This window comes from Bos indicus, chromosome 29 (genome assembly GCF_029378745.1).
Source record: "Bos indicus isolate NIAB-ARS_2022 breed Sahiwal x Tharparkar chromosome 29, NIAB-ARS_B.indTharparkar_mat_pri_1.0, whole genome shotgun sequence".
NCBI classification, from domain to species: domain Eukaryota; kingdom Metazoa; phylum Chordata; class Mammalia; order Artiodactyla; family Bovidae; genus Bos; species Bos indicus.
Window position 1 is genome coordinate 26,154,029 of NC_091788.1, and position 26,559 is coordinate 26,180,587.

At 44.9% G+C, this 26,559-nt stretch overlaps 1 protein-coding gene across 1 annotated transcript; it reads left to right on the top strand.

Annotated features, from left to right (window-relative positions):
• The first annotated feature begins 1,834 nt into the window (after positions 1 to 1,834).
• Positions 1,835 to 22,638, top strand: CSRP3 (cysteine and glycine rich protein 3). Its single transcript, XM_019954918.2, has 6 exons — positions 1,835 to 1,984; positions 12,411 to 12,550; positions 16,773 to 16,941; positions 18,662 to 18,794; positions 20,716 to 20,809; positions 22,302 to 22,638. Exons 2-6 carry the CDS (start codon positions 12,439 to 12,441, stop codon positions 22,376 to 22,378), a joined length of 585 nt encoding a protein of 194 aa, XP_019810477.1. The 5' UTR covers positions 1,835 to 1,984; positions 12,411 to 12,438; the 3' UTR covers positions 22,379 to 22,638.
• The last annotated feature ends 3,921 nt before the right edge of the window (positions 22,639 to 26,559 follow it).

Sequence of the window (26,559 nt, forward strand, 5' to 3'; positions counted from 1 at the left end):
AGTACATCATGAGAAACGCTGGACTTGAAGAAACACAAGCTGGAATCAAGATTGCTGGGAGAAATATCAATAACCTCAGATATGCAGATGACACTACCCTTATGGCAGAAAGTGAAGAGGAACTAAAAAGCTTCTTGATGAAAGTGAAAGAGGAGAGTGAAAAAGTTGGCTTAAAGCTCAACATTCAGAAAACTAAGATCATGGCATCTGGTCCCATCACTTCATGGGAAATAGATGGGGAAACAGTGGTAACAGTGTCAGACTTTATTTTTTGGGGCTCCAAAATCACTGCATATGGTGACTGCAGCCATGAAATTAAAAGACGCTTACTCCTTGGAAGGAAAGTTATGACCAGCCTAGACAGCATATTAAACAGCAGAGACATTAGTTTGCCAACAAAGGTCCGTCTAGTCAAGGCTATGGTTTTTCCAGTAGTCATGTATGGATGTGAGAGTTGGACTATAAAGAAAGCTGAGCCCTGAAGAATTGATGCTTTTGAACTGTGGTGTTGGAGAAGACTCTTGAGAGTCCCTTGGACTGCAAGGAGATCCAACCAGTCCATCCTAAAGGAAATCAGTCCTGGATATTCATTGGAAGGACTGATGCTGAAGCTGAGACTCCAATACTTTGGCCACCTGATGCGAAGAACTGACTCATTTGAAAAGACCCTGATGCTGGGAAAGATTGAAGGTGGGAGGAGAAGGGGCCGACAGAGAATGAGATGGTTGGATGGCATCACCAACTCAATGGACATGAGTTTGAGTGAACTCCGGGAATTGGTGATGCACCGGGAAGCCTGGCTTGCTGCAGTCCATGGGGTCGTAGAGTTGGACACGACTGAGCAACTGAACTGAACTGAAGTCCTAGATCTGGCCTTGACCTCGTGGCCAGACCTCATGGTCTGGCCTTGAACAAGTTAGGCGTCTGTTTCTTTAGCCATAGCATAAAGACTTGGTCTATTGGGACTTCCCTGGCAGTCAAATTGGCTAAGACTTTGTGCTCCCAATGCAGGATGCCCAGGTTCAATCCCTGGACAAGGAACTAGATCCCATATGCTGCAACTAAAACCTGGTACAGCCAAATAAATACATGTATATATAACATATATATATATAATTTATTAAAAAGAAAGCAATTTGTCTATTAAACCTCTGAACCTCTTGTCAGCTATCAAATTCTATCATTCATTAAGTCCTTGATGCTTGATCAAAACATATGTGCCCTTCAGGCAGTGAGAAATTAGACCTCCAAAAACAATGTGGGTTTATAGAGACTTGTCAAGACTTCCCTTAAATAGGATGCACAGCCATGTTAAATTCTTAAATTGAAAAAGATAACAAAGTAACTAAAAACTTTGGAGAGAAAACTTATCCTCATAGGATAGTGGGCCATGAAGTAACAGGACTTTAATGATTAAGCTGGCCTTATTTTCCCAAGCTGCTTTGAAGAGATTATCTAAGTATCATTCCAGACACCCATCACTCTTATTTTTAGCTCTGAGTTTCCTTCACGAGAACAGTGGCCTGTGTCTTCGAGTTCCAGAGGGCGCCCAGATATGGTTCATGATTCATATGCAGGTACTCTGCATCGATTTCCAGGAAGGTCAGGGGACTGAGAGCCGGGAAAAATGATTTTTGGTGTAAAATCCTTCCTTGCTTTTGTTCCTGTTCCCACCACTTGATCAGAAATGCACAATCCACAAATTGATCCCTGTGTGCCAAAGGCGATTGGCAAATACAAAACCCAGGCGATATGGTTCTCCAAGGGCCTTGCAGCTGGTGTGGGGGAACGACACTCAGGGCTTTGGTCACAAGCTATTTTCAGCCTCTGATAGCAGTTGTGTTACTCATGTCTCATTCACCCCCTCCCCTCAGCCTCCCTCCCCTTCCCTGAACCGCAGGCCAAGGCTGGTGACGGCCCCCATGTATTTAAAGCAGACGTGAGCCCCTTTATGCAGCTGAGCCGACAGAGATCACACAGACAGGTGAGTGGAGCGAAGGGCATCAGGCCTGGGGGTGGGCTGGCCTGGGGGCGCGTTGGGACTAGGAAGGGTCCATAGAGTAAGGGTGTGTTTCATAGAGTAAGTGTGTATTTCTTTCAAGCGCCACCAGCCACTCTGGTTCTGTGTAAGGAGGCTCAAGTTATGCTCGATTCTGGGGTAAACCCAGTTGTCTAGAACACTCCTCAAAGGGTGATTAGCATTTGAGGGTGCAAGGAAAGCTCACAGAGAATAAGGGATCATTTTTGGTCTAAAACTATTTTGATGGAATAATGTTTCTTATTGTCTTAGTCAAAAGGCATTCATTCTAGTCCTAGGATCACATAATGAATGACGTGTGACTTTGAGAAAGTTCCTGCCCTCGGGGTCTTGGTCTCCTCTGCCAGGATCAATATGGATGTGGTGACATTTTCCTAAACTGTAAAGCCCTGCACAAAGTGGTTAAATAGACACGATACAGCAGAAGCCACCTTTCCAATGCTTAGAATACAAGGATCTGTTCTTTTTCAAAAGGTGTGAGTGAGGGACTCAGACTTCTACAGTTCACCTTATCCTCTCTTGCACTTTGGTAAAACTCAAAAGAGTCATTGATTTAAAACTGATTTTATATCCCAAGGATGTTCAGCAACAGACTTGCTCTTAATCATTTGAAACTACTCAAAACAAGCCCCCTCAAAAGACACGTCTGTGTTGAAAATCCATTAAAAGTTCTGTTTACTGGAAGATCATTCCCAGCTGGGGCTTGAGGGGTGATTCCCATTGTTTCCTCTAGATTTCAGTACAGGATTCTGTTGCTACTGTTGTTGTTACATCCCAGTGAATGACAGGCATGAGTGTGACTGAGAATGAGAAACGAGTGAAAACGCTGCTCAAGGATCAGAGCCACCGCCTCTAAATCCTGTTCCCTTCACTGAGCCAAGGTGGTGACTCCTCAAGAAGGAAGGGTTGGCGAACAGGTCTGAGGACCCCTGTCTCTGCAGTACAATTTACAATTCATTGCCATTGATGAGCTTGTACTGGCCGTCTCCTGAATGCAAGGAAAGGTGGGCATCAATACAAAAAGGGCAGGAAAATGGGGAAAACCTATGTCCTCAGTTTATAATATTTTGGGGATTGAACTGCAACACTGGGTATATTCAGTTCATCGCAATGCATATAAAACTTCTTTATGACCCAGAAAATGTCAGAGACTCTTCTGGCTTGACTTCAGTTCCATTCTAAACAACTCAGTCCTTAAAACAAGCCCTGCCTGTTGGTAGGGGTACAGGTGACCCCCAGGCTCAGAATCCTCTCAAACGGGCAGACAGGTGCCCTGCAGCCCCTCACACAAGTCATCCACTGGAGATGGAGGAGGAAGGGGACTGGGGGGCAGAGAAGGAGAAGGAAAGAGTGAGCAGGATCTTTCAACAGGCAAATTGCTACAGTCCTCCTGGAAGACGAGGAGACAGACTCGGGAGAATACAAATTCAGAAATCCTGGGGGACTTCCTTGGTGGTCCAGCGGTTAAGAATTTGCTTTCCAGTGCAGGGAGTGTGGGTTTGAGCCATGACTGGGGATCTAAGATTCCACATGCCACTGGGCAACTAAAACGGTGCCAGCCTGCATGCTGCAAAGAGCCAGTGTGGCCAAAAAAAAAAAAAGTTTATGTTTAAAAAAAAAAAGAAAGAAATTCTTCGAACTTGAAAAAGGAAATAGAAACAAATGAAGAGCCTCAGCCATAGAGGCAGTTCAAATTCTAGCTTTGAATATCACTTCTCTGAGTTTCCATTTCTGAACAGTAAAAATTAAAGTTAGGCCACCTATCCCAAGGGCATTTGTTAGAAGCAAATGGAATAAAGTATGAGAAAGTAGTCTGTAAGCTTAGTAAAACTGTACAAATAATCAAGGCCTTGGAGAAAAGGCACAGGGCCAAACCCCATGGGCTGCAAGAGGATTTCCTGCTAAGTACAAGTGTGTTAGTTGCTCAGTTGTGTCCGACTCTTTGTGACCCCCATGGACTGTAGTCTGCCAGGCTCCTCTGTCCATGGAATTCTCCAAGAAAGAATACTGGAGTGGGTTGCCGTTCCCTTCTACAGGGGATCTTCCCATCCCAGGAATTGAACCCGGGTCTCCTGCATGTGCAGGCAGATTCTTTACCATCTGAGCCACTACAAGTGTGATGATAGAGGTCGGAGCAAATAACAAGCTGACCAAGAGTTAGATGATTAACCTGTTTTACAAGAGGAAGGATGCAGACAAGGAATATAATACACAGGAAATAGAACTCCTGAGGCAGGCAGACTTCCAATTATAAGTGTGCCACTCAGATTTTCAGGAGTACTATATCCAAGAGCTGGACTTCACAGCCAAAGAGAAATGGGATGCCTTCAACTGTAAAGAATCGCAGTTATTCACTGCAATGAAGGGAAGCGGGAGAAGAGACAATCATTGTCTTATTTTGGGGGCCAAAGAAGACAGAAGCTTCTCTGAGCCTGACCAGCGACCTTATCATGGGCAAGGGGAAGGATCATGATTTGTCGGTTGTTTACTGCCCTGCGCAGGTGTGGAACACAGGTAGCCAAAAGTCACCAAAAGTCCTGCAAGACATCATTCTTCAGAGCAAGTAATGAAACTTCAAAGAAGCAAAGTAATCACTCAGGGTCACATGGCTAGGAAGTGGCTGAACAGGCTGCAAACTAAGGTGCAACGTGGTCTTTAAAAACAAATTATAAAGGTCAAGAGAGAACCAAGCGAGTTTCTGAGAGTAACAGTCGGCCACATCTCAGAGACGATTCCAGAATAGATAGAATATGACCCGTGCGCTACAGCCTTAGTTTGAGGGACAGGTGTGTCTACTCTGTCTGAATTTTAAAAGAGCTGTGTGTATTTTTGTACTGGGATTAAGTGACCTATGCTCTCCAGACTTTGAGAAAGGGCCTCTGGAAGGGGGACTTCATGTATCTCCTCAGAAGCTTAGCAGGAAGCTGCCGACCTTGCGTGTCCTACCCAGGGGGAGCCACGGTCTCCCTGGGCCACGGGCACTCTGTTTGGATTCACTGCTTCCCTTCCAAGTCCAGAGCACCAGCAAGGTCAGCGGGTATTAGGCACCAGAACTGCCCAAGTGAGGAAGTGGCTGCCCCAGGGCACAGGCTCAGGACTCTGCCAACGTGCTGTCTCTGCTGCCAGGCTTCATCTGTTCTTGGGTACAGCACACTCTGAAGGCTGAGAAACAGAGTGGGTTCACAGTCTGAACAGAAGAGCCATGGAGAAGGAATGGGAAAGATTTATTTAAGAAAACGTATTTTAGGGTCTTTCCTGGTAGCCCAGTGGCTAAGGCTCTGGTGCTCCCAGTGCCGGGGGCCCAGGTTCAACCCCTGACTGGGGAACTAGATCCCACATGCCGTAACTAAAGACCTCGCATGCTGCAACAAAGATCGAAGACCTGGCTCAGCCTAATAAATACATTTTTAAAAAAGAAAAGAAAATGGATTTTAAAACTGGAGACTAAAAACACTAACAGTAATAATGAAAGCAACTAAAATTATTAAACACCCGCTATGTGTAAGCATTTATATATAGTATCTTTGCTATTACTGCTGTCTTATTTAACCAAAAACAACCTTCTAAGAAAAGCCTTCTCATCCTCTCTTTATGTACATGATGACATTGAGCTCAAAGATTTTGAGTACTTTGCCCACAGTTGAATAGATAGTGCTTCTTGAACCCTGGTTTGGTTCTTTCCAAAGCCCTTGTTTTCCCACATTATCTGTTTTACCTGGATGAAAAAACTAAAGAGGCAGTGTTTAAGAGGAAATACCTCTGGGCAGCTTCTCTGCCAGGTGAGGTTCCAATCACCAATTAGATTCCTAAATCTGTCTCAGGAAGTACCCTTGAAAGGGCTTCACCACATTGCAGCCACTTGGCCATCCAGCCCAAGCTAAGTCAAGAGGAAGAAAGAACCCTCCAGTCCCGAAGGAGCCCTTTCCATGTGTGAGGAGCACTGACTCTAGGAAAGTCCTTTATTTTACTGAATTGAATTCCATCGCCCCATTACTCCCACCCATGAGTACTCTCTCTGCCCCACAGAGAGATGACAGGTCGGTAAGACCCCAGTTCCCATCACCTGTGAAGTTTGGTTAATGGAGTTGCTGACTCTGGACCCCTCTCCAGTGTGTTGTAAGCAGGGACATGGGGCACAGAACCAGCTTCCACGGGGTTTGACTTGTGGTTCTGCTGCTTACTAGCTATGGGACTTCAGCCAAGTCACTTTAGCTTTCTGTGCCTCGGTTTTCTCATCTACAAAATGGGAATCACAACATTTGCTCTACAGGGCTGTTGTATTAAAAGTAGTAATATATAAAGCAACTGACACTCAGTAAACAATAAGTAGTAGCTAAGGTTAACAGAAGAACACAGCTTCGGAGTTAGAGCCGCCTAAGTTCCAACCTAGCCATGTGACACAAACTAGCCAAGTATGGCCAGAACCACTAGCCACTGAGCAATGTAATTTCCCCAAGATTCCTTGTCTCTGTCTCTAAAATGAATGTTGTAAGCACCTATCTTGAAGAGTGGCTGTAAAGATTAAATGAGATTTGCCACAGGGCCTGGTCCAAGGGCCAGGCTCCAGACAATTTGACTCAACAACACGATTATATTAGTACTGATTATCACTTAGATTCCAGATATGTGTTTCTATGATCCAAATCTTTGCTTCAGTCAGTGCAGACAATTTAACTCACTATGTGGAATCAGGCCTCTAACAGAACAACCAACACTGAGATGAAAAGAGCATTGTCACTGGCGGTGTCTGCTCAAAGCCCGTGGCCTGGTTCTTTAATGGACCCCTAATAAAGAAAAAACAGAATCACTGAGCACCTATTTTATCTATCCCACCCACTTTTGCCCTAAGGTATCACCTTTCAGCTCTATAACAAAGAAGAAAGTGAAGTCGCTCAGTTGTGTCCAACTCTTTGCGACCCCATAGACTGTAGCCTACCAGGCTCCTCCGTCCATGGGATTTTCCAGGCAAGAGTACTGGAGTGGGTTGCCATCTCCTTCTCCATTCAGCTCTATAGTTGGTAGTTTAAAAAAAGAAAAAGCAAGTATTGAATTAGGAAGAATGTGCCCAAAATACGCAGTACAGCAATATTTTAAAAAATTAAGATAGATATGTGAACAACTTAGAGTTATTGCAGGACTCATCAGCTTTCACATTTTATAATACTCTGCAATTTCACTCACTCAAACAACTACCATCCTCCCCAAAATAGTGAAATAGATGAGATTATCATGCCTGTTTTAGAGAGAGACATTAACGTTCAGAGAGCCTGCATGGCTTTCCCAGATCACACAGCTTCGAAAAGGCCAGGCAGAACTAGAACTCTGGCCTCCTGCATCTGGCTTACTCTCTTCTCCAGTCCCCACAATAGTGCATTCCAGTATAATCTCTTCCACAGCATTATTCATTAAGAAATCCACACAGGTAGCTCTCACTGGGAACTGGGTATTCAGCAGTCTGGAGTCCACCCTCTCCCTAGTTGACATGGCAGGGTCTGGCATTCTCTTTCATCCTCCTAAATCCCGGACTGTCTCCCATTTTAATCCTGACTCACAGACAAGACCATCTCTGGGACTGGCCCAGGGAGTAGCGCCAGGTGATGTGATGGAGACTCTGATCCAGGTGACAAATGGGGCTGAGTGACGGGCAAGCCTATATTTGGTATCCCACCTTCAGTGACCCTTGCCTGTGCCAGGCAATGCTGATAAACAAGTGGCCCATCCCTTGGACCTTGCCAGAGTAAACTTGCACTCCAGGCCTGGCTCAGGGAATGTTGAGACACAGGAATTCCAAAGCCATGCGAGAGGCTGAGGTTAGGTATGTAACCCAAGACCTAAAGGTTCTTTCAAATCATAGTGACTTAATTAGCAGATGGTTATTCAGGTTGAATAACCTGAAATAAAGTGAGTAACAATGACTTGCCATTGAACAGCTTCTCAATGCTGCTTTAAATTCCATCATCTTTCCATGACCTTCACAAGGATCCTGTGAGGAAAGTGCAGGACATAACATTGTCATTTTTCACCCACTTTCAAGGCCGCAAGGTCAAGATTAAAGCCCGTGTCTTCCCATTCAGGCTGCTTCACAACGCACACTGCCATTTGGCCTTGAGCATCCAAAGAAGAAATCAGAGATGTCTCCTGCGTTAAGCCCCCATAGCTACACTTCCATCTTTAGAAGTGGACCTGAGCACCTGTTTAATTGAATGCTTATGGATTTCTATTTTGTGTCCTGACATCTTGATAAATGTATGTCAGATATTTATGATCACTTAAAAACAACCTCTGCAGGCTCCATTACCTTGTGAATAGCTATTATCTGTAATCTTATACTTACTTTGAAAAGTACCATGTGTAGACAACTGCTGAACACACACACACATACACACAATCCCCCTAAGAGGTATCTCTGTCTCCCATTAAATTGCAAGACATGCCAATGAAATCTCCATTGAAGATGTGAAATGAGAAATTTGACCTGGGGTTGTTTTCATTGAAATTTTTCATGTCATTAATTTCACAAGTCACATTTCTAGATATGTATTACATTTCTTCTCTATTTTATATTATGTTGAAACTCAGGATCAAAACGAACATGAGGAAAATTACATGATTCTACCCTTTTCCAAAAATGTATCATCTTTAGTCAGAGAAGGATGGATCTTGGAAAAAGAAGTTGGCTAAAATATTACCCCAAATGTCTACTTTTTATGCCTCATCTTGTGTATACATGAGGTTGCAATATTAAAAGTCTATTCTGTCCCTGAAAGTAAAGTATAAACAATTTGAGCTCTTTCAGGGTGTTTTACGATCACAAAGCCTTTCTGTGTGCTCTTTTCTCTGCCTGAAATGTCCTTTTTCCTTTTCTCTGTCTGGTAAACTCTTTGTGATGTTTTCTGTGATCCTCTAACAACTCACTGCTTTCTTCCCCAATCTAAATGTAGGTAAGTGGCTAAGTCATTTCCTCCTTTAAATTTGCATGCTGCTGCTGCTGCTGCTAAGTCACTTCAGTCGTGTCCGACTCATCCCAAAAGACTCTTTTCTGGTACAGAGTATGCTGGTTCTTGCCTATCTTCCTAGATATCTTCCTAGAATGTAGGCTTCTCAAGGCTAGGGAATGGGACACAAAGTACCCATCTTTATAAGCTTTCTCCTCCTTGATTCCCTCACCAAGAAATTAATGCAGTGTCTGACACATGACAGAAAGTGAAAGGTGAAAGTGAATTCGCTCAGTCATGTCTGACTCTTTGCAACCTCATGGACTATACAGCCCATGGAATTTTCCAGGCTAGAATACTGGAGTGGGTAGCCTTTCCCTTCTCCAGGGGATCATCCTAACCCAGGGATCGAACCCAGGTCTCCTGCATTGTGGGAGAATTCTTTAGCAGCTGAGCCACAAGGGAAGCCCAAGAATACTGGAGAGGGTAGCTTATCCCTTTCTCCAGATGATCTTCCCAACCTAGGAATTGAACTGGGTCTCCTGCATTGCAGGCGGATTCGTTACCAACTGAGTTATTAGGGAAGCCCAATACATGACACATGATACATTGACACATGATAGGTGGTAGTAAACGCATGGTGATTAAATGAATGAATGAATGAATGCAGATTTGACCCCAAGGCTTTCAACTAAAAATCCATTACTCTTGCCACTATATTGAACAACCTGAACTATAGAAATAGCACTAAAGGTTTCCTTTTTAAAAAACATTTTGGGGAATTTCCTGGAGGAGTGGTTAGGGGAATTCCCAGGTGGCTCAGTGGGTAAAGAATCCACCTGCAATGCAGGAGACATGGGTTCAGTCCCCAGGTTAGGAAGATCCCTTGGAGGAGGGCAAGGCAACCCACTCCAGTATTCTTGCCTGGAGGATCCCATGGAGAGAGGAGCCTGGCACGGCTACCAGTCTATGGGTCACAAAGAGTCAGGCATGACTGAAGCAACTGAGCATGCATGCCAGTGGTTAGGACTTGGCGCTTTCACTGCTAAGGGCTCAGGGTTCAATCCTTGGTTGGGGAATTCAGAGCCCACAAGCCTCATGGTGTGGCTATATTTTCTAAGATTTTATTGGATAAAAAGAAGAGCTTGTTTCTCTGAGAGGAAGGGTAGGTTTCTGGCTAACCTAACCCGTTGTTGGAAGAAAGGAAAGCTCCTTGTAAAGCATTTAGATGGAGAGTTTCCCTTTTGTCCTAGTATTGGGTTCCATGATCTGTTTGCTATTTGCCTTCTGTTTCTTAGCAAAACCTGTCTCTGTTATGAGGCTGGAAGACACAATCCATACCAGGTGACTCAGGAGCTTTAGTGTTAATCGCCAACTATTATAAGAAGGTGACTGGCTTCCTGGAAGGGAAGCAGAAAGTCGAAGCAGCCACTTGGAATGGTCTGATAGTGCTTGGTGCCAATGACAAGATGACACACCAGAATTCTTACAAACCAAAGGATCCCAGAGAAAATTCAAGCCCCGGGACTGACAGGATTTCAGAGATCTCACTGAGCATGGATAGCTCAGTTTAGTTCTGCTCTGGGGAAACTGAAAACTGGATTCATTCTTATACACTGTATACATTCTTATACATTCTGTGTCTACAGAAGGAAAGAGGAAAAAAAATTCTTGATGTCTCTCCTAGCCTGGTATCTCTGAAACATAGTTCTCTAGTGAGGGGACAAGGGTGGCCTGGGGCTGGCTGTCAGCAGCTCCTGGCAACAGAAGGTGCTTAAAGGATGTGGGCAGACTCACAGGAACATCACCTGGCTCCTGGAATCACACCTGTCCCTGAGAGCAGTGATAAGTACCTTCTTGCACATCCTCTAAACAACACTGTGAAGCAGCAAAGAAAAGAAGGACTCTCTTCATAGCACAGGTGGGAAACAGATATAAAGAGACCCTATGAAGTTCATTTCCATGCACACAGCAAGTTGCCGGTAGCCCTAATGGCAGGAGGTAGGTTTCCAAACCACTGATCTAGTGTGGTGCCAACATAGCTCATTACCTGGGCAATGATATTTCTTAAAAAGGAATTAATGGGTAGATGAAATGAATCTGAAGAGAGTTTTAAAATATTACATATGTATATGTATTTTTATCAGGGCTTCCCAGGTAGCACTAGTGGTAAAGAACCTGCCTACCAATTCAGGAGACCTAAGAGATGTGGGTTCGATCCCTGGGTGGGGAAGATTCCCTGGAGGAGGGCACGGCAACCCACTCCAGTATTCTTGCCTGGAGAATCTCGTGGACAGAGAAGCCTAGTGGAATACAGTCCATGGGATCGCACAGAGTCAGACATGACTGAAGTGACTCAGCACACACGCATGACTGGCGAAGGCTTTGCTAACCAAAGGGTGGTTCACTCCTAGCAGCATCAGCTCATCCTGGAGTCTGAGACACGCAGAACTTCCTCCCCTCCTCAGATCAACCAAAGCAGAATCTGCATCTTAGCAAGATCCAAGGTGACTCAAAAAACACTTAGCTAGATAAGATATGGTTTTCATAGGTTGTTCCCACTTCTGATGGAACAGTTTTAAAAACATCTAGATGGAAGAAAATAACAATACTGAATATTTGCATACAATTTCAGATACACAAAACCAGTTTATCCATTCTTTCTGAGAACCCTGTGAGGTACACAGGAAGAGGGACTATTAATTTTTAACAAAAGAGGAAACTGACACCCACAGTAGCAAAGTGACTGGCTCAGAGCTTGCTCTAAGTGTCTGAGCTTATCCGCTGACTTACACACAGTAACCATTTGCTGAATGAATGAATGAACCACCAAGAAACTGGGGCTTGATCCTGGTCTGCAGGCCACAGGACTACTAAGGATTGGTTCTTTTTTTTTTTTTTGAAGTATAGTTGATTTACAATGTGTTACTTTCTGCTGCACAGCAAAATGAATCCATTATAAATATATCCACTCTTTTTAAGATTCTTTTCCCATACAGGTCATTACAGAGTATCGAGTGGTGTTCCCTGTGTTATACAGTAGGTCCTTATCAGTTATCTATTTTATATACAGTAGTGTGTATATGTGGAGAAGACAATGGCACCCCACTCCAGTACTTTGCCTGGAAAATCCCATGGACGGAGGAGCGTGGTAGGCTGCAGTCCATGGGGTCGCTAAGAGTTGGACATGACTGAGAGACTTCACTTTCACTTTTCACTTTCATGCCTTGGAGAAGGAAATGGCAACCCACTCCAGTGTTCTTGCCTGGAGAATCCCAGGGATGGGGGAGCCTTGTGGCTGCCGTCTGTGGGGTCACACAGAGTCGGACACGACTGAAGTGACTTAGCAGCAGCAGCAGCAATGTGTATATGTCAACCATGATTGGTTCACTCTGGAGGCCACCTAAACTGAGGGTATTTGCTTTATATCCTGCTAGATTTGACCTTGATCAGAGAGTCTTCAAGATGCCAAACTGGGGTGGAGGAGCGAAATGCGGAGCCTGCGAAAAGACCGTCTACCACGCAGAAGAAATCCAGTGCAATGGGAGGAGTTTCCACAAGACCTGTTTCCACTGCAGTGAGTTGGATGTGAACACCATGACAGTCCCTCAGCATACCAAGGGCACACCAGAGCTCACCCTTAGCCACAGATACTGTGTATCAGCTGTTCTCAGCGGATGGCCCCAGGACCCAACGCTTCAGCATCCCCGGAACCTTGTTAGGACTACCACGCTGGGGAATGGCCTAAAGAAGGGACGGTGCTCTCCTAAGCACCCCTTCTCCAACCACGTGCCCGGCTCAGAGGCAGTTTCCCTGCAGCTCAGAATCAGAACAAGCTCCCAGTGGTGAAAACCCTGACCCCGTGGTGATATTTACAAAGTGTGACTTGGCAGAGAAAGGAAGTCATCACGTATCTGCAGCCAGGCTGGACTTGGCTCAATGGGTTGTTCCCACAGGCCAGCAGTCGCTGAAGCCAGCTGCGATGGGCCTTTCCTAAGAAAAAACCAGTGTCAGGAGAGGGGACAGCAGGGGCTGATTCTGGAAGGGTCAGAAAGGGAAGAATTTGGGGCACCATCAACTTGACAAGGGGAATCTTTACCGTCCCCTGTTGGACACAGTTTCACAAATGTCAAAACTAGGGGGACATTTAAGACTCTGTGGTCCACCCAGGAGTCAGGCTCTGCCCAACTCATGTGACTCTGGACAAGTCATTTCTCATGTCTAAGCCCAGGTCACAGGCATCTGCAACAGAGCCAGGAGCAGAGTCTGTACCTTCAAATCCCAGTCTAGTCTCCTCAACCCGACTGCCTTCTAGTAGGAGAGCAGTTCTGTTTTGGGCACTTACCTTCTTTGCTTCCCTCCAGTAGGTCTGGCTTAAGGGTTAGTCTTACTTGACATTTGGCAGACGCTCTCCCTGCCTAGTGCTCCATCCATCCCCATGTCTTACCCAGCAGCCACAAGGCATCACGCTGCCTCAAACTGTTTCAAACAGAACTTCAAGGGTAGTGCTCCATCTGTTAGGGCATAGAGACCCTTCATCCTCCAGTAACAGTAATGTTTTATCTGCTCCAGAAGTTTTCATTATCCTGTACCTCTTACAACATACATAATTCTCACTGAGGAACAGGGGAAAATGCTGCTGTGAGTGATTGGATTGGCAAATCTACCAACGTTTTAGGTTTTAATGATGGGTAGTTAATTTTAAGTCATCATACACATCCAGCAGATTCACCATTATCATCACAATTATCCAAGAGGATTTATTCCATAACCCTCTGACTTCTGTCCAAAATAGCTAATGTTCTTTTAAAAGAGTAGGGATAAGAAATACTGGAAAGAACATTGGAATTGGAGTAAAAATGACTAGGGTTTGAGTCTGAACCCTGCCATGCACTGTAACTGTGACCACGTAAGTCATTTCACCATGGTGAGCCTCAATTTCCCCATTTACAAAACAGACATGGTTATACCAGCCACACAAGTTATAAGAAGAAAGCTGGGGTTCTTCACCTGAAGTCCAGTTCTCTAGGCCTTTATTCTCCTTCCATCAACTTGGATATCTGAGTGGGAGCAGGCAATGATAGCGATGCTTTCCATGGTGAGGGGTGTCCTTCCCAGGAAGCAGGAAGATGCCCTCTTTAATGGACCATGTAGAAAGGATGCAAGCATTTACATCCCTTTCAACCCTTGAATATTCTCCTTAGAACTCGCGGGTGGGATGGGGATCTGAGCAGGTTTCAGCAGTGGTGGACAGAAGATTCTGGAGCATGTTTTTCTATAGTTTCATCACAGGACTGATCTGTCCATAGGTCACTCTGTAATTGCTGGAGATAGAGGCAAAGTCTACCTTAGTCTGTCCCTTGGCCAGTGTTCTCCAAACTTCTAGACAAATCTTAATCCTCCCTACCAGCGCTATCCAAAAAAACTATAATGCAAGCCACATATAGAAAATTTTTCTAGTAACTCTATTTTTAAAAACATAAAAAGAAACAGGTGAAAATTTTAAACATTCAACCCAACATATAAAAAATAATAATTTCAACGTGTCATCAATACACACATTATTACTTCATGTGGTGGGCAGGTGGCTATGGTATTGCACAGCACAACTCTGCTGCGCCTGGGGGTGAAGGTTGGTCAGAAGCTAGGGAGTGGCTACAGAATTGTTTAGGACAAGACAGGGGCCAGGAAGTCCTGGAGTGATGGAAATGAGCACTGGAGTAGGGTCAAAGGGATCCGAGGCTGGCTCTGAAATTTACTGCTGTGTAATACTTCACTTTCACTTTTCACTTTCATGTATTGGAGAAGGAAATGGCAACCCACTCCAGTGTTCTTGCCTGGAGAATCCCAGGGACGGGGGAGCCTGGTAGGCTGCCGTCTATGGGGTCGAACAGTCGGACACGACTGAAGCGACTTAGTAGTAGTAGTAGTAGTAGTAATCACGGACAAGTCACTGATATTCATGCATGCATGCATGCATCAATTCACTCACTCATTCACTCAACAAATGTTTACAGAGGACTAACTTTGGACTAGGCTCTGTGCTGTGTTCTGGGGATATTAAAATAGTTTTTACCTCAAAGAACTCAGTCTCTAACATTATAAATATTCAACAAGTTGTTCTGGAGATTAGGAATGACAGCGATAAGAAGGGCAAAGATAGATATATACTTAATATGCTGAAATATAAGGCATTTCCCCCCAAAATTATTCCTCACAAAAAGGGTTCACCTTGGCTTCAAAGCCTTATAAAGTCTCTCATGCTACAGGACAGACTCTCAGTTTATTTAAAATTTTTTAATTAGAAAATTTAACACACATAATATTGACATAATTGTTTACTGAACTCCCGTATGCCTGTTTCTCCAGCCACATAAGCACCGACCTCTGGCCAACCCCACCTCTTCTACCACCGTATCTTCTCTCTCTCTCCTATTCAATTACTTACTTTAAAAAAAAAAAAATTACCATTTGAGAAAGGCATATTAGCTTGAAACAATCTCATTAAACGTTGGATTGCTTATAGAGGTCACTTAATGGAACTCGTTTTCTAAAAAGGAGGCAAACAAATTGAATGCACATGTATTATTATTCCTGGGGATATGACCTCACTCTTATAAGCACTGCATATCACCGTAAACAGTCTTTAAGGCTCATCATTACAACGCAATACAGCAAGGTATTAAGCTGTGGAAATCCTATATGCTTTTAAAGCCGCCCTAATTTTATTGTTATTAGGTACTTCTTGTTGAGACACACAAGGTGACGGCCTCCTGCTCGAGGAGACAGGGTTGCCTCTCAGATACAGACAGACGTGGGGATGAGCTGCTCTGGGGAGCTGGGTCAGCTGCCTCAGGAAGACACTGTTGAGAAGGGAGATGTTGAAGGTGAAGATGCAGAGAAATAATTTAGATGCAATTTGTTTCCTGAATTTGTGTAAGATTAGAAAAAAGCTAATGTCTCCAAAGCAATGTATTTTATATTTTTTATTTATATTATTAAATATTATAAGTAGGTATTTGACATTTTCATTTACATCCTTAAACATTTATTTATTCAAGTTGACAAAAATGTTTCTATTAATTGAAAATGTTAATTAATAGAAGATTTTCTATGAATCTTCTTTTTGGAAAAATAGTCTTACGTACTATGTATAATATATGTAATAACTATACTAATGTAAAGTATCGCCCATAGTTTATATTAGGTGATATACAGTGACTTGAGTCAATGGAAGCCTAAGAGCAGGTCTACCCTTTCATTACGTCCCCTCCTTCCAGCACTGGATCAAAAGTAGTCTCAGCAATAATTATCTCCCTGAATATCACAGTGCCCTTCAGAGTCCATTTTAAATAGAGAAACTGCTCAGTGCTGATTCTGATGTGATTAAGAAAAAAATAAGTTCCTCCCCTGCCTCACTCCCTGCTTACCCCCACACATAAACACTCACACTTCCCGATGTCATTTGGGGTGAGACGCTCAAGGACAACTACTCTTAGTTGGTCTGAGACCACACACTGGGTTCCAGTCCTGGTTGCCACCTCTTTCTAGCTGGGCACCGGTGAAAACACGACTTCCCTTCTCTGTGCTCCCATTTCCTCATCTGTGAAACAGGACTGTCTTGGAAACCTATGTCTCAGGGCAGATGCACAGGTCAGGAATCAAAGTCATATGCTCGGCTTGGGGGGCCCCTCGTGCTCGGCTCCTTGGTCCTTGGCAAGGGGGCCCCTTGCACTAGCGGCACAGGGAAGGAGGGAAGAATCGCAGCCCTAACTCCCAGACCCTCCTTTCCCTGGCAGTGGCCTGCAGGAAGGCGCTGGACAGCACCACGGTGGCAGCTCACGAGTCAGAGATCTACTGTAAGGTCTGCTACGGGCGCCGGTATGGCCCCAAAGGGATCGGGTATGGACAAGGCGCTGGCTGCCTCAGCACGGACACAGGCGAACACCTGGGACTCCAGTTCCAACAGTGAGTTACTGCCCCGCTTCTCCCTGCCAGTAAAAGCCCCAGCTCTCAGGGTAGGTCATTCTGTTCCCATGGCAACGTTTTCTGGAGATGGGAGAATGAACCCCATTGTTGACTTGCCAACAACAGAATACTCAGTCTGACCAAGTTCTAACAATGTGTCATCTCTCTGAAGACACTCTTTAAATTATCTGTCTTTCTAAAGGGCAATTACTTTTATACCATAGCTCTTGGTTTGCATGTCAAGAGAAAACCCAGAATGTACAGATGTCCTATTGTTTGACCTTTGCAAAACCGCATGGAGTCTCTTTCCTTCCCCTTTGAGTATTTCTGTGTAAATTACATATAGACGGCAGGGACGCAATGGCCCTTCTCTGTGTGTTTGTCGCTGAAAGATCTCTCCCCTTGGGTTGTAAGATGACTAATGTCTGCATTGTAGGGGGGAGTGGGTCTGTGGGGATGGACTGTGCTGAGTAAACAATCAATTATGACTGTTCTGCGGGTCTCCTAGCTGCCCTGTCTGTTACCAGCACAGTGCTGAGGTTTCCCTAGCATTATCCTAGGGAAGCAGGGATTTCACACTGTGCCACCTCCATCTACCAGTCTGTTCTACTTGATGATCGTGCTGACCTCCAGCCTAAAACTGAGTATACAGACTGACAGTCACCGGCGTGCAGCTGCTATCTGGCCAGCTGGTACCCGGGCTCAGCTCTGCAGTGGGACTGGCAGAAAGGCCCAGCCCAGTGGAGGCAGTGTCCCCCAGAGATCAGTGATAGCATCTGAAGAGTCATCTGGTCCCTTTCAAAGAGCGCAGCCCATGGTAGAGCCTGTAAAAGTACAGGGATGTGTGATTTGTCATTTAAATTTTTCTCATCACTCAACTCCAACTGGAGATGCTATTTAAAAAAGAAAGATGCTACCAGCTGCAATCTCTGCTTCACATTACCCAAAGCTCACTTTTCTATGCTAGGGCTTTTTCTGGGGTGCTGCACAGACAGAAAGAGAGTCTGGAAACCTGGCTTTAATCCCAGCTTCACCAGTTATGAGCTGCTGACCTTGGGCAGTTACTCCTCTGGCCCTTACTCTCCAGCTTCTCCTACCTACTTTAGAGGGTTATGATGAGACTCAAACAATAAATGTGCAAGGAAACACCAAAAGATAAGGAAACGCAGGGTTATTATTGTGCCTCTATCTGAGACATGGCTCTCAAGAGGGCAGGTGACCTTTGGATGCAGGGTGACAATCTGAATTGTGACAAGGAATGCATCAGCTCATTGGACTATGGTTTGTTTAGTATCAACTGTCAAGATGCTATCTTGCCTTGTAATATTTTTACTCATTTTGGAAAGCAGACCTGTGGGTTTCCAGATGGTACAGATAACCCTAAATATGCAATCAGGATAATAACACAACAATAGCAATAATACAAGCTACATACATGGAACATTTGCTAAGTGCTTTACAACAGAAAGGAAAGATGTAAATGAATTCTGGCTCACATTCATTAGCCCTTACAGCATGCCAGGCAGGTGCTGGTCTAAGTGCTTTAGTTATCTGGCCTCATTAAACCTTCTCAACAGTGAGCCAGGCACTGTAACTATTCCCACTCTCAGATGAGGAGTCTAAGGCACAGAGAAGTTTAGTAACTTGCTCAAGGTCACACAGCTCATACTATTTGCCAAGGGAAGTCTATAGGTTTCATTCGTTTGTCTATTTCCACCAGGTCCCCAAAGCAGGCACGTTCAGCCACCACCAGCAGCAACCCTTCCAAGTTTGCGAAGTTTGGAGAATCGGAGAAGTGCCCTCGATGCGGAAAGTCGGTCTATGCTGCTGAGAAGGTGATGGGAGGTGGTAAGGTAAGGACTTCCACAGGAGCCAGATGGGGATGTGCCCGCCTCCACCCCGTGGGCTGGGAGGAATGAGAGGGGGAGGCAGACCCTCCTTAGCTCCCAGGAGCCACTTAGGAGCCACTCATCCTCACCTGCCTTCCTGGACTGTGACGGTCACCCTGCAGTGCCCTAGGAAACCGGAACTAGTAGAATTTGATGCAATATACATTAACTCACTGGAGGGAAGGCACCTAGCTAGGAGCTCTGGAGATACAAAGATACACAAGCTCCCTTGTCTTCAGTGTCCACAATCCTTCCAGAAAAGTGTCAGTTCTGGAAGCCGAGGCCACTGCATAACTCAGCCTGCTATTGGTGCCACACTGATGCACACAGCAAACATCCCACAGCAGCTAGAAGTATCCTCATTCAGAAACGTTGTAGCAACAGGGAGAGTCCTCAACATCTGAGACAGTAACCCACACTTGTCCACAAGCTCCAGTTTCAGGCCTGAAGCCAGGGTGTTCACCCAAGGATTTGAGCCTGAAGACAGACAAAGATCCTGTTTATACTAACCAGGGGGAGGAAGGCCACAGAGAGTGTCTGACTCCAAATATAGGGACTGTCTCCACCCCAGGACTGGCCACTTAAATACAGGTGAGGACCCTGGGCTGTGCATGGGAGACATGCAGATACCCAGAAGGCAGGCAATCTTCTGGGTCATCTAAGCCACACAACTTTCTTCCATCAGAAATACAAGGAGAGTACCAAAAAGACTACAAATAACAAATGCTGGAGGGGGTGTGGAGAGAAGGGAACTCTCCTGCACTGTTGGTGGGAATGTAAATTGGTACAGCCACTATGAGAAACAGTAGGGAAGTTCCTTAAAAAACTAAAAATAGAGTTGCCATATGACCCCACAATCCCACTCCTGAGCATATGTCAGAAAAGATGAAAACTCTTAATTCGAAAAGATACATCTGCCCCAAAGTTTATTGCAGCACTATTTATAATAGCTAAGACACAGAAGCGACATAAACGTCTACCAACACAGGAATGGATAACAAATGTACACACACACAATGGAATACTACTCAGACATCTAGTGAAACGATGCCATTTGCAGCACCATGGATAGACCTAGAGATTACCACACTAAGTCAGAAAGAGAAGGGCAAGTATCAGAGGATATCACTTACGTGCGGAATCTAAAAAAATGTTATAGACGAACTTACTTACAAAACAGAAATAGACTCACAGACACAGAAAACAAACCTCTGGTTACCAAAGGGGAAGGGTGGGGAGGGATAAATTAGGAGTTTGTGGTTAACAGACAGGCACTACTATATATAAAATAGTTAAATAACAAGGACCTACCTGTATAAACAACAAGGGAACTATATTCCGTATCTCATAACTTATAATGGAAAATAATCTGAAAAAGAACACACACACACACACATGTATCACTTTGCTGCATACCTGAAACCAATACTGTAAATCAACTTGCTCCAATAAAAAAAGAGGAGGTACAGAGAGTTAAAAATGAGGCTGAATTCCCTAGATGATGGCCCATTTCTTCGCCTTTCTTTTTTCATTTTATATTCAGTATGTTACCCACTGCCTCAAGTCCAAGTTCCCCTCTCTCCAGTTTATTTTTTGATCTTCTAGAAAGAGGAATCCCTCTTCTATTTAGTCTGTTCTGAAGGGATATATATGAAAATCACTTTGATAAATCCAGCTTTAGAGGTCCTAAGAATCACAGGCCAATTTTTTGTATCTCATTTTCCTCAAATCCCTGGAAAAATGATTCTGGGAGCCAAATAGTTGGGTCAATGATTAAGACAAGTGCACTCCTTTATATGCTACTGGTCAGGGGACTTAATAAGGAAGCAAATGCTCTGCCTGCCCTATTAAATATCCAACTGTCCTGCTCTCCTGTGCCCCACAGCCTTGGCACAAGACCTGTTTTCGCTGCGCCATCTGTGGGAAGAGTCTAGAGTCCACAAACGTCACTGACAAAGATGGGGAACTTTACTGCAAAGGTGAGTGGTTCCAGAGACTCTCCTGAGATGTTTTCTCAGGGAGGGTCCTTGGGAGGGAAACCTGTGTCCCTGCTGAGAGGCCTGTGCCTGCCTAGAGGCGTAGCTTCTCATCCTGATCCAGGTTTGGGCTCCCAGGATGCAGGGCAAAGCCAGCCACTGAATGGAAAGTAACCTTCCGCTTGACCCATCTCTGGCCCCGCTCCACAGCAGCATGTGGGGGGACCTGATACTTTACAGATGCTCAGGGAAGTTGAGGGCAGCTGGGCACCTGGCAGGAGGGAGGCCAAGGAGGCAGCAGTGTCCTGACTGGCCTCGGAAGGGGCCTCAGGTCTGGACTCATCACATTCCCTTCCCAAAACCTGAATGCTCTGTCCACATGACTGGCAGATAGGGGTGATGGGAGGTTGGGGAGGATGAACTCTGTTTGGCCTCTGCTGAATTCATCAAGACACACCTGTCTCCTCCCTCCCCCCTTCCTTCCTGACATGTCTGGTTCTGAAGTTGCACATCACTTAGTGATCACACAGAACTGACAAGCTGGTTTGCCTTCTGGTCCTCACAGGTCTGCCCCAAACTGCCTCCACCATCCCTGTGTCTTGCAGAGAGGAAGAGAGGCTTAGCTCCTTCCTGACGCCGAGAAGAAGGGGGATGCTTTAGGGCCGTGGCACTGTCCTCAGAGCCTCTCCTAGCCCTATTCTGCCTCTCCACAGGGTTCCCTCACCCTTTTCACCCAGTGATGGGTTCTCAGGATCTCTGAATGTGTGTGTTAGAGTTGGGGAGGGGGGAGAGGGTGGACATTGCTAACCAAGACTGCAGGTGGCCCGGCTTCTCCCAGCATGAGACCGGGTGGAAGCTGATGCAGCAACTGACAGGGACAGCTTGCTCCCGGTAGTAGAGGATACAGAGGGTCCTCAGCATTCACGGGCCAGAAACTTCTAACATGCTGCGGCAGCTGGTAGGGAGATCAACCTGCAGAGAAGTATGAATAACTGCATTCCCAAGTGCTGTGCCACACAGTGCAGGGCACCAGGGCAGACAGTGGTCCAGGGAAGCGTTCTTAGAAGAGAGAAGCTTCCTCTGGCTTTGGGAAGGGGTGTCCCAGAACAGGAACAGTGAGTGCAGAGGCACCGAGGCTGGGACATTGTGGCTCATTCTAGGCAGTGTGTACCTGGAGTGCAGGGAGGGAAGCAGGAGGCGGGGGGTGCTGGGCAAGCAACTGGCAGCCAGATTATGGGGACTCAAGAGAAAACGTCTCTGAACACACTTAGGAGAGTGCAAAGGTGCATAAACAGTTTTATAAGCAGATATAAAATACAATTCAATTTGTTTAAAAGGTAACTTATAAACACATTTATCAAAAGGATGCCTGGGAGAAAAAAAAAAAAAAAAGACGCTTGACCCAGGTAAAATAACTGTGCTCAGATACAGGGAACTGAAATAATGGTGCTGACTGGCCCATCCTCCCCTGTCCCCTTCTTTCTCTCGTCCGCAGTGTGCTATGCCAAAAACTTCGGCCCTACAGGTATTGGGTTTGGGGGCCTTACACACCAAGTGGAAAAGAAAGATTGAAGCGTGCACCGTGTCTCAGGTCTCTCACCAGCCTAAAGCATTTCCCAAGTAATCCTGCCCAGATGGAAACCCTTTCCCAACCTCCTCTCATCGCTGGCTGAACGGTATCTCTCCTCAGAAGCGATCACAGTCTTCACCCGAAGTTAGAAGAGCTCTTCGGAAGAAAATTATTAACAGTCAAGTCCAAGACAAAATGCTTTATTATTTATGATACCTGGGGGTGGGAGAGACCAGAAATAAAAATTAAGTGACACCTTGTATGTCTCTGGATCTTTTCTTTCAAATAAGGGGACATTTTCAAAAAAAAAAAAAAAAAGTTTTTTAACAAGTTGTGCAGAGGATGTTGGTGTCAGCTGAGGAGTGAGGAGGAGGAGGAGGCAACAGGCAGAGGGAAGCAGTCTTCTAGAATCTGTCAGCTAAGCTTCTTTCTAGTTAGCACGAATGGAGAAGAAAGTAGGGGGTCCCCGAGGAAACAGACAACGTGGCAGTGAATTCTAAAAGGAATATCAAACTAATCAAGACCTCATCCTTTTCTCCTTACCACGGGCTTTGCAATATTACACATTCGTGAAGACTCAGACATGGCAACAAAATGTGGAGTCTGCTTCTGTGGTAAACACAACACGAGCATGATTTTCTTTCATTCCAGAGCAATTCCCTAATGTTTAGCAATTTTCTTAAAACTTCTCCTGTCGAACTGCCAGCCTCACAAATGAAATGCAGCCATTTAAAAATGTCTGCCTCTGCCTCCTCAGCAAGACCTTGGCGGCTCAAGCGGGTGTATTTTCTCACCTCCTCTTTTAACAATCACAGCATTTCTACCACTACCATGAAATTCTCAATTCTTTGCAGCAAATGAAAATCTATTGACAAAAATTATGGAACATGAGACTAAACTGTAGGGCTTTCTGTGCTCCAAGACCCAAGGAGATGTTTTTAAAATGAGCATTTGTTCAGGGCTGCATACTTGCTGTCATGGACAAAGCCCTGCACTGACTTCATTCAGTTCAGTTCAGTCGCTCAGTCATGTCCGACTCTTTGCAACCCCATGGACTGCAGCACACCAGGCTTCCCTGTCCATCACCAACTCCCAGAGCTTGCTCAAAGTCATGTCCATTGAGTCGGTGATGCCATCCAGCCATCTCATCCTCTGTCATCCCCTTCTTCTCGTGCCTTCAATCTTTCCCAGCATCAGGGTCTTTTCCAATAAGTCAGTTCTTCACATCAGGTGGTCAAAGTATTGGAGTTTCAGCTTCAGCCATCAGTCCTTCCAATAAATATTCAGGACTGATTTCCTTTAGGATGGACTGGTTGGATCTCCTTGCAGTCCAAGGGATTCTCAAGAGTCTTCTCCAACACCATGGTTCAAAAGCATCAATTCTTCAGTGCTCAACTCTCACATCCATACATGACTACTGGGAAAACCATAGCTTTGACTAGATGGACCTTTGTTGGCAAAGTAATGTCTCTGCTTTTTTATTATGCTGCCTAGGCTGGTCATAACTTTTCCTCCAAGGAGTAAGCATCTTTTAATTTCATGGCTGAAGTCACCATCTGCAGTGATTTTGGAGTCCAAAAAAATAAAGTCTCTCACTATTTTCATTGTTTCCCCATCTATCAAGTGATGGGATTGGGTGCCATGATCTTAGTTTTTTGAATGTTGAGTTTTAAGCCAGCTTTTCATAATACTGACTTCATTATTTACCTATTTATCTATTTTCTGACGTTCAAAATGCAAATACATTTAACCACTTTGTTTGATTGGCATAAATAGAATGGTTCAGGAAGAAGAAAGAAAAACAGCCGGCAGGGGTTGCATCCCATTACACTTTCAAACAAGTGATACACAAGTATGCTTCACTCACTCAGAGATTCTTGCTGGGGTGATTCAGCCACTGAGTTCTGTTCAAATAGCCTGAGGATAGATATATTGTACATTCCAAATTCTCTGGGAAGGACGCCCAGGACAATGTATTTTTGATTTGGAAACATTTTCCAGAGTTCCCATCATTGTCAATCAAACAATAATGCCAGTGATGAACTGAATTAATTAAACCAAATTCTCTTTAATCGGAAGTGACGTTAAAAGCCACACACTACCTTGGCCCTTCACTAGGAGGTCCCCCATACCAGGGACTTCCAGGTTTGCTGAGGGGTGACACACACATGAATGTTTACCAGACAATGCAACCTTCTCCTCCACTGCAGTGCAGTTACCAGCATCTCGATCCATCCACCTGGGAGACTGAAAGCTAAATGTAAAGTAATTAGCCTCCAATTAAAATTTTAGAAAAAATTAAAAAAAAAAAAAAAGCAAAAACTTCAGTCATCCTTAGCTCTGCCCTGACATCCTTCCTTGCCTCATTCCCCAAGCCTCATCCTTCCTTGCCTCATTCCCCAAGCCTCCCTGATTCTACTTCAAAATGTCCCTAGAATACACCTCCTCTATCCCCATTCTTTGATATGTTTGATATGATATCCCCACTCTTTGATATACAGCTGGGGCTACAGTAGCAAAGAACCATGGAATAGATGGCTTAAACCACAGAAATTGCTTTTTGCAGTTCCAGATCCTAGAAGTCTAAGATTAAGGTGTCGGCAGAGTTGCTGTCTTCTGAAGTCTCTCTCCTTGGCTTGTAGATGGCTGTCTTCTCCCTGTGTCTTCACATGGCCTTCGCTTTATGAGTGTCTGTTTTGCAATTATCATAACTACCTCTTCTTATAAGGACACGAGTCATTTCAAATTAGGGACCACCTGAATGATCTCATTTAAACTTATTTCTGTAAAGATCCCACCTGCAAATACATCGCATTCTGAGATACTGGGGGTTAGGACCTGAACACAGAATTTGGGGGGCAGGGTGGGCAGCACAGTTCTGTTTGTAACAGTGTGTCATATAAAGGATACAAACTGCCTCGGACTTAACTCATTCAACTTAGCTTCAGACCATCTCCTCCATGTGAGCCCAGCTACACTCAAAGATGCAAAGCTTTCCGAATACACGAATTCCCCCATCCCATCGTGCTTCTGCAAATGTTATTCTTCCTGCCTGGAATGCCAAGAACATGGAACCCACTCCCAACTCCTTAGCCTGGTGAACTCCTAGAAATCAAGTCACAGATCAAACGCCAATTAATCCACCTCTGTGTTCCCACAGCTGGTATGTAATGAACATAGCACTTGTCTCACTGCATTGAATTTTTAAACTTCGATCTGCCTCCTTGTTAGAATGTGACACATTTGCATTCACTGTGCTTAAAAAATAGCAGGCATTTAATAAACGTGTGGAGTGAGTGATGTGTGAGAGATTGTAGGCTGAACTAAAAGCAAATTCTGCTAAAATTTAGAAGATACTATACATGGGAGCAAAGGAGCTTGGAAACGAAAAAAAAAAAAGGCAAGAACTTTATTGTGGTTTGGCAGGGTTTGTGTCTCTCCTCTTCTTCCTGGGCACATGGCTCTACTGAATTTCCCAGGCTCCCCAGTCAGCGACTAGGCCACATGACGGAGTTGGCCAATGGAGGCCCAGCCCCCAAGATCCCCAGGAAAGTCTCCACTCTCTCTTGGCACGTCTGTGGATACAGAAAGTCTGGTGGACACTGAGGCCCTAGGAAATGGTGGAGCCATTAGCTGGGAAGCAGCTTGGGTCCCAGCATAGAACACCTGCTAATTCTAAATGGACTGTGACAAGAGGGAGACATAAACCTCATGTTGTATTAGGCCGCTGAGATTTGGGGGACGTTTATTACTTTGTTAACCCCCTTGACTAAAACGCACCTGAAATACTGGGTGTGCTGCATCCAAGACATTCACTGTCAGTGTCCATCTCGTCCATTCAAGTCACAGGGAGCATCACCAGGATTTTGCCTAATATTTGTGAAAATGATTCAGATGTGTCATCTCCAATGTGACTATACAGGCATTTGGGAAAAGAAATGAAGCTATGGGAAGATAGAATAAGAGTCACATGATTGGGCTTGCGTTGGTGTTAAAACCAAACAAAAACAAAGCCTTGCTATTCACCTACAGCCTTCTCCTCTCATTCAGAGCCAAACTGTTAAGACTAAGACTCATTTATTCCTTAGCATCTTGGTATTTGGTTTCCAATACCCCCTCAGCACTGATCACAAACTCTCTGGTCTTGCCTCAGTGGTTCTTCTCAGCTTCGCCTTAGCTCCTG

Excerpts from the sequence above, each read along its gene's own strand:
- CSRP3 (XM_019954918.2), top strand. The coding sequence starts at position 12,439 with ATGCCAAACTGGGGTGGAGGAGCGAAATGCGGAGCCTGCGAAAAGACC. Across the intron at positions 16,942-18,661 it reads CTGGGACTCCAGTTCCAACA|GTCCCCAAAGCAGGCACGTT; the intron begins GTGAGTTACTGC and ends TATTTCCACCAG. Across the intron at positions 18,795-20,715 it reads AGGTGATGGGAGGTGGTAAG|CCTTGGCACAAGACCTGTTT; the intron begins GTAAGGACTTCC and ends TGTGCCCCACAG.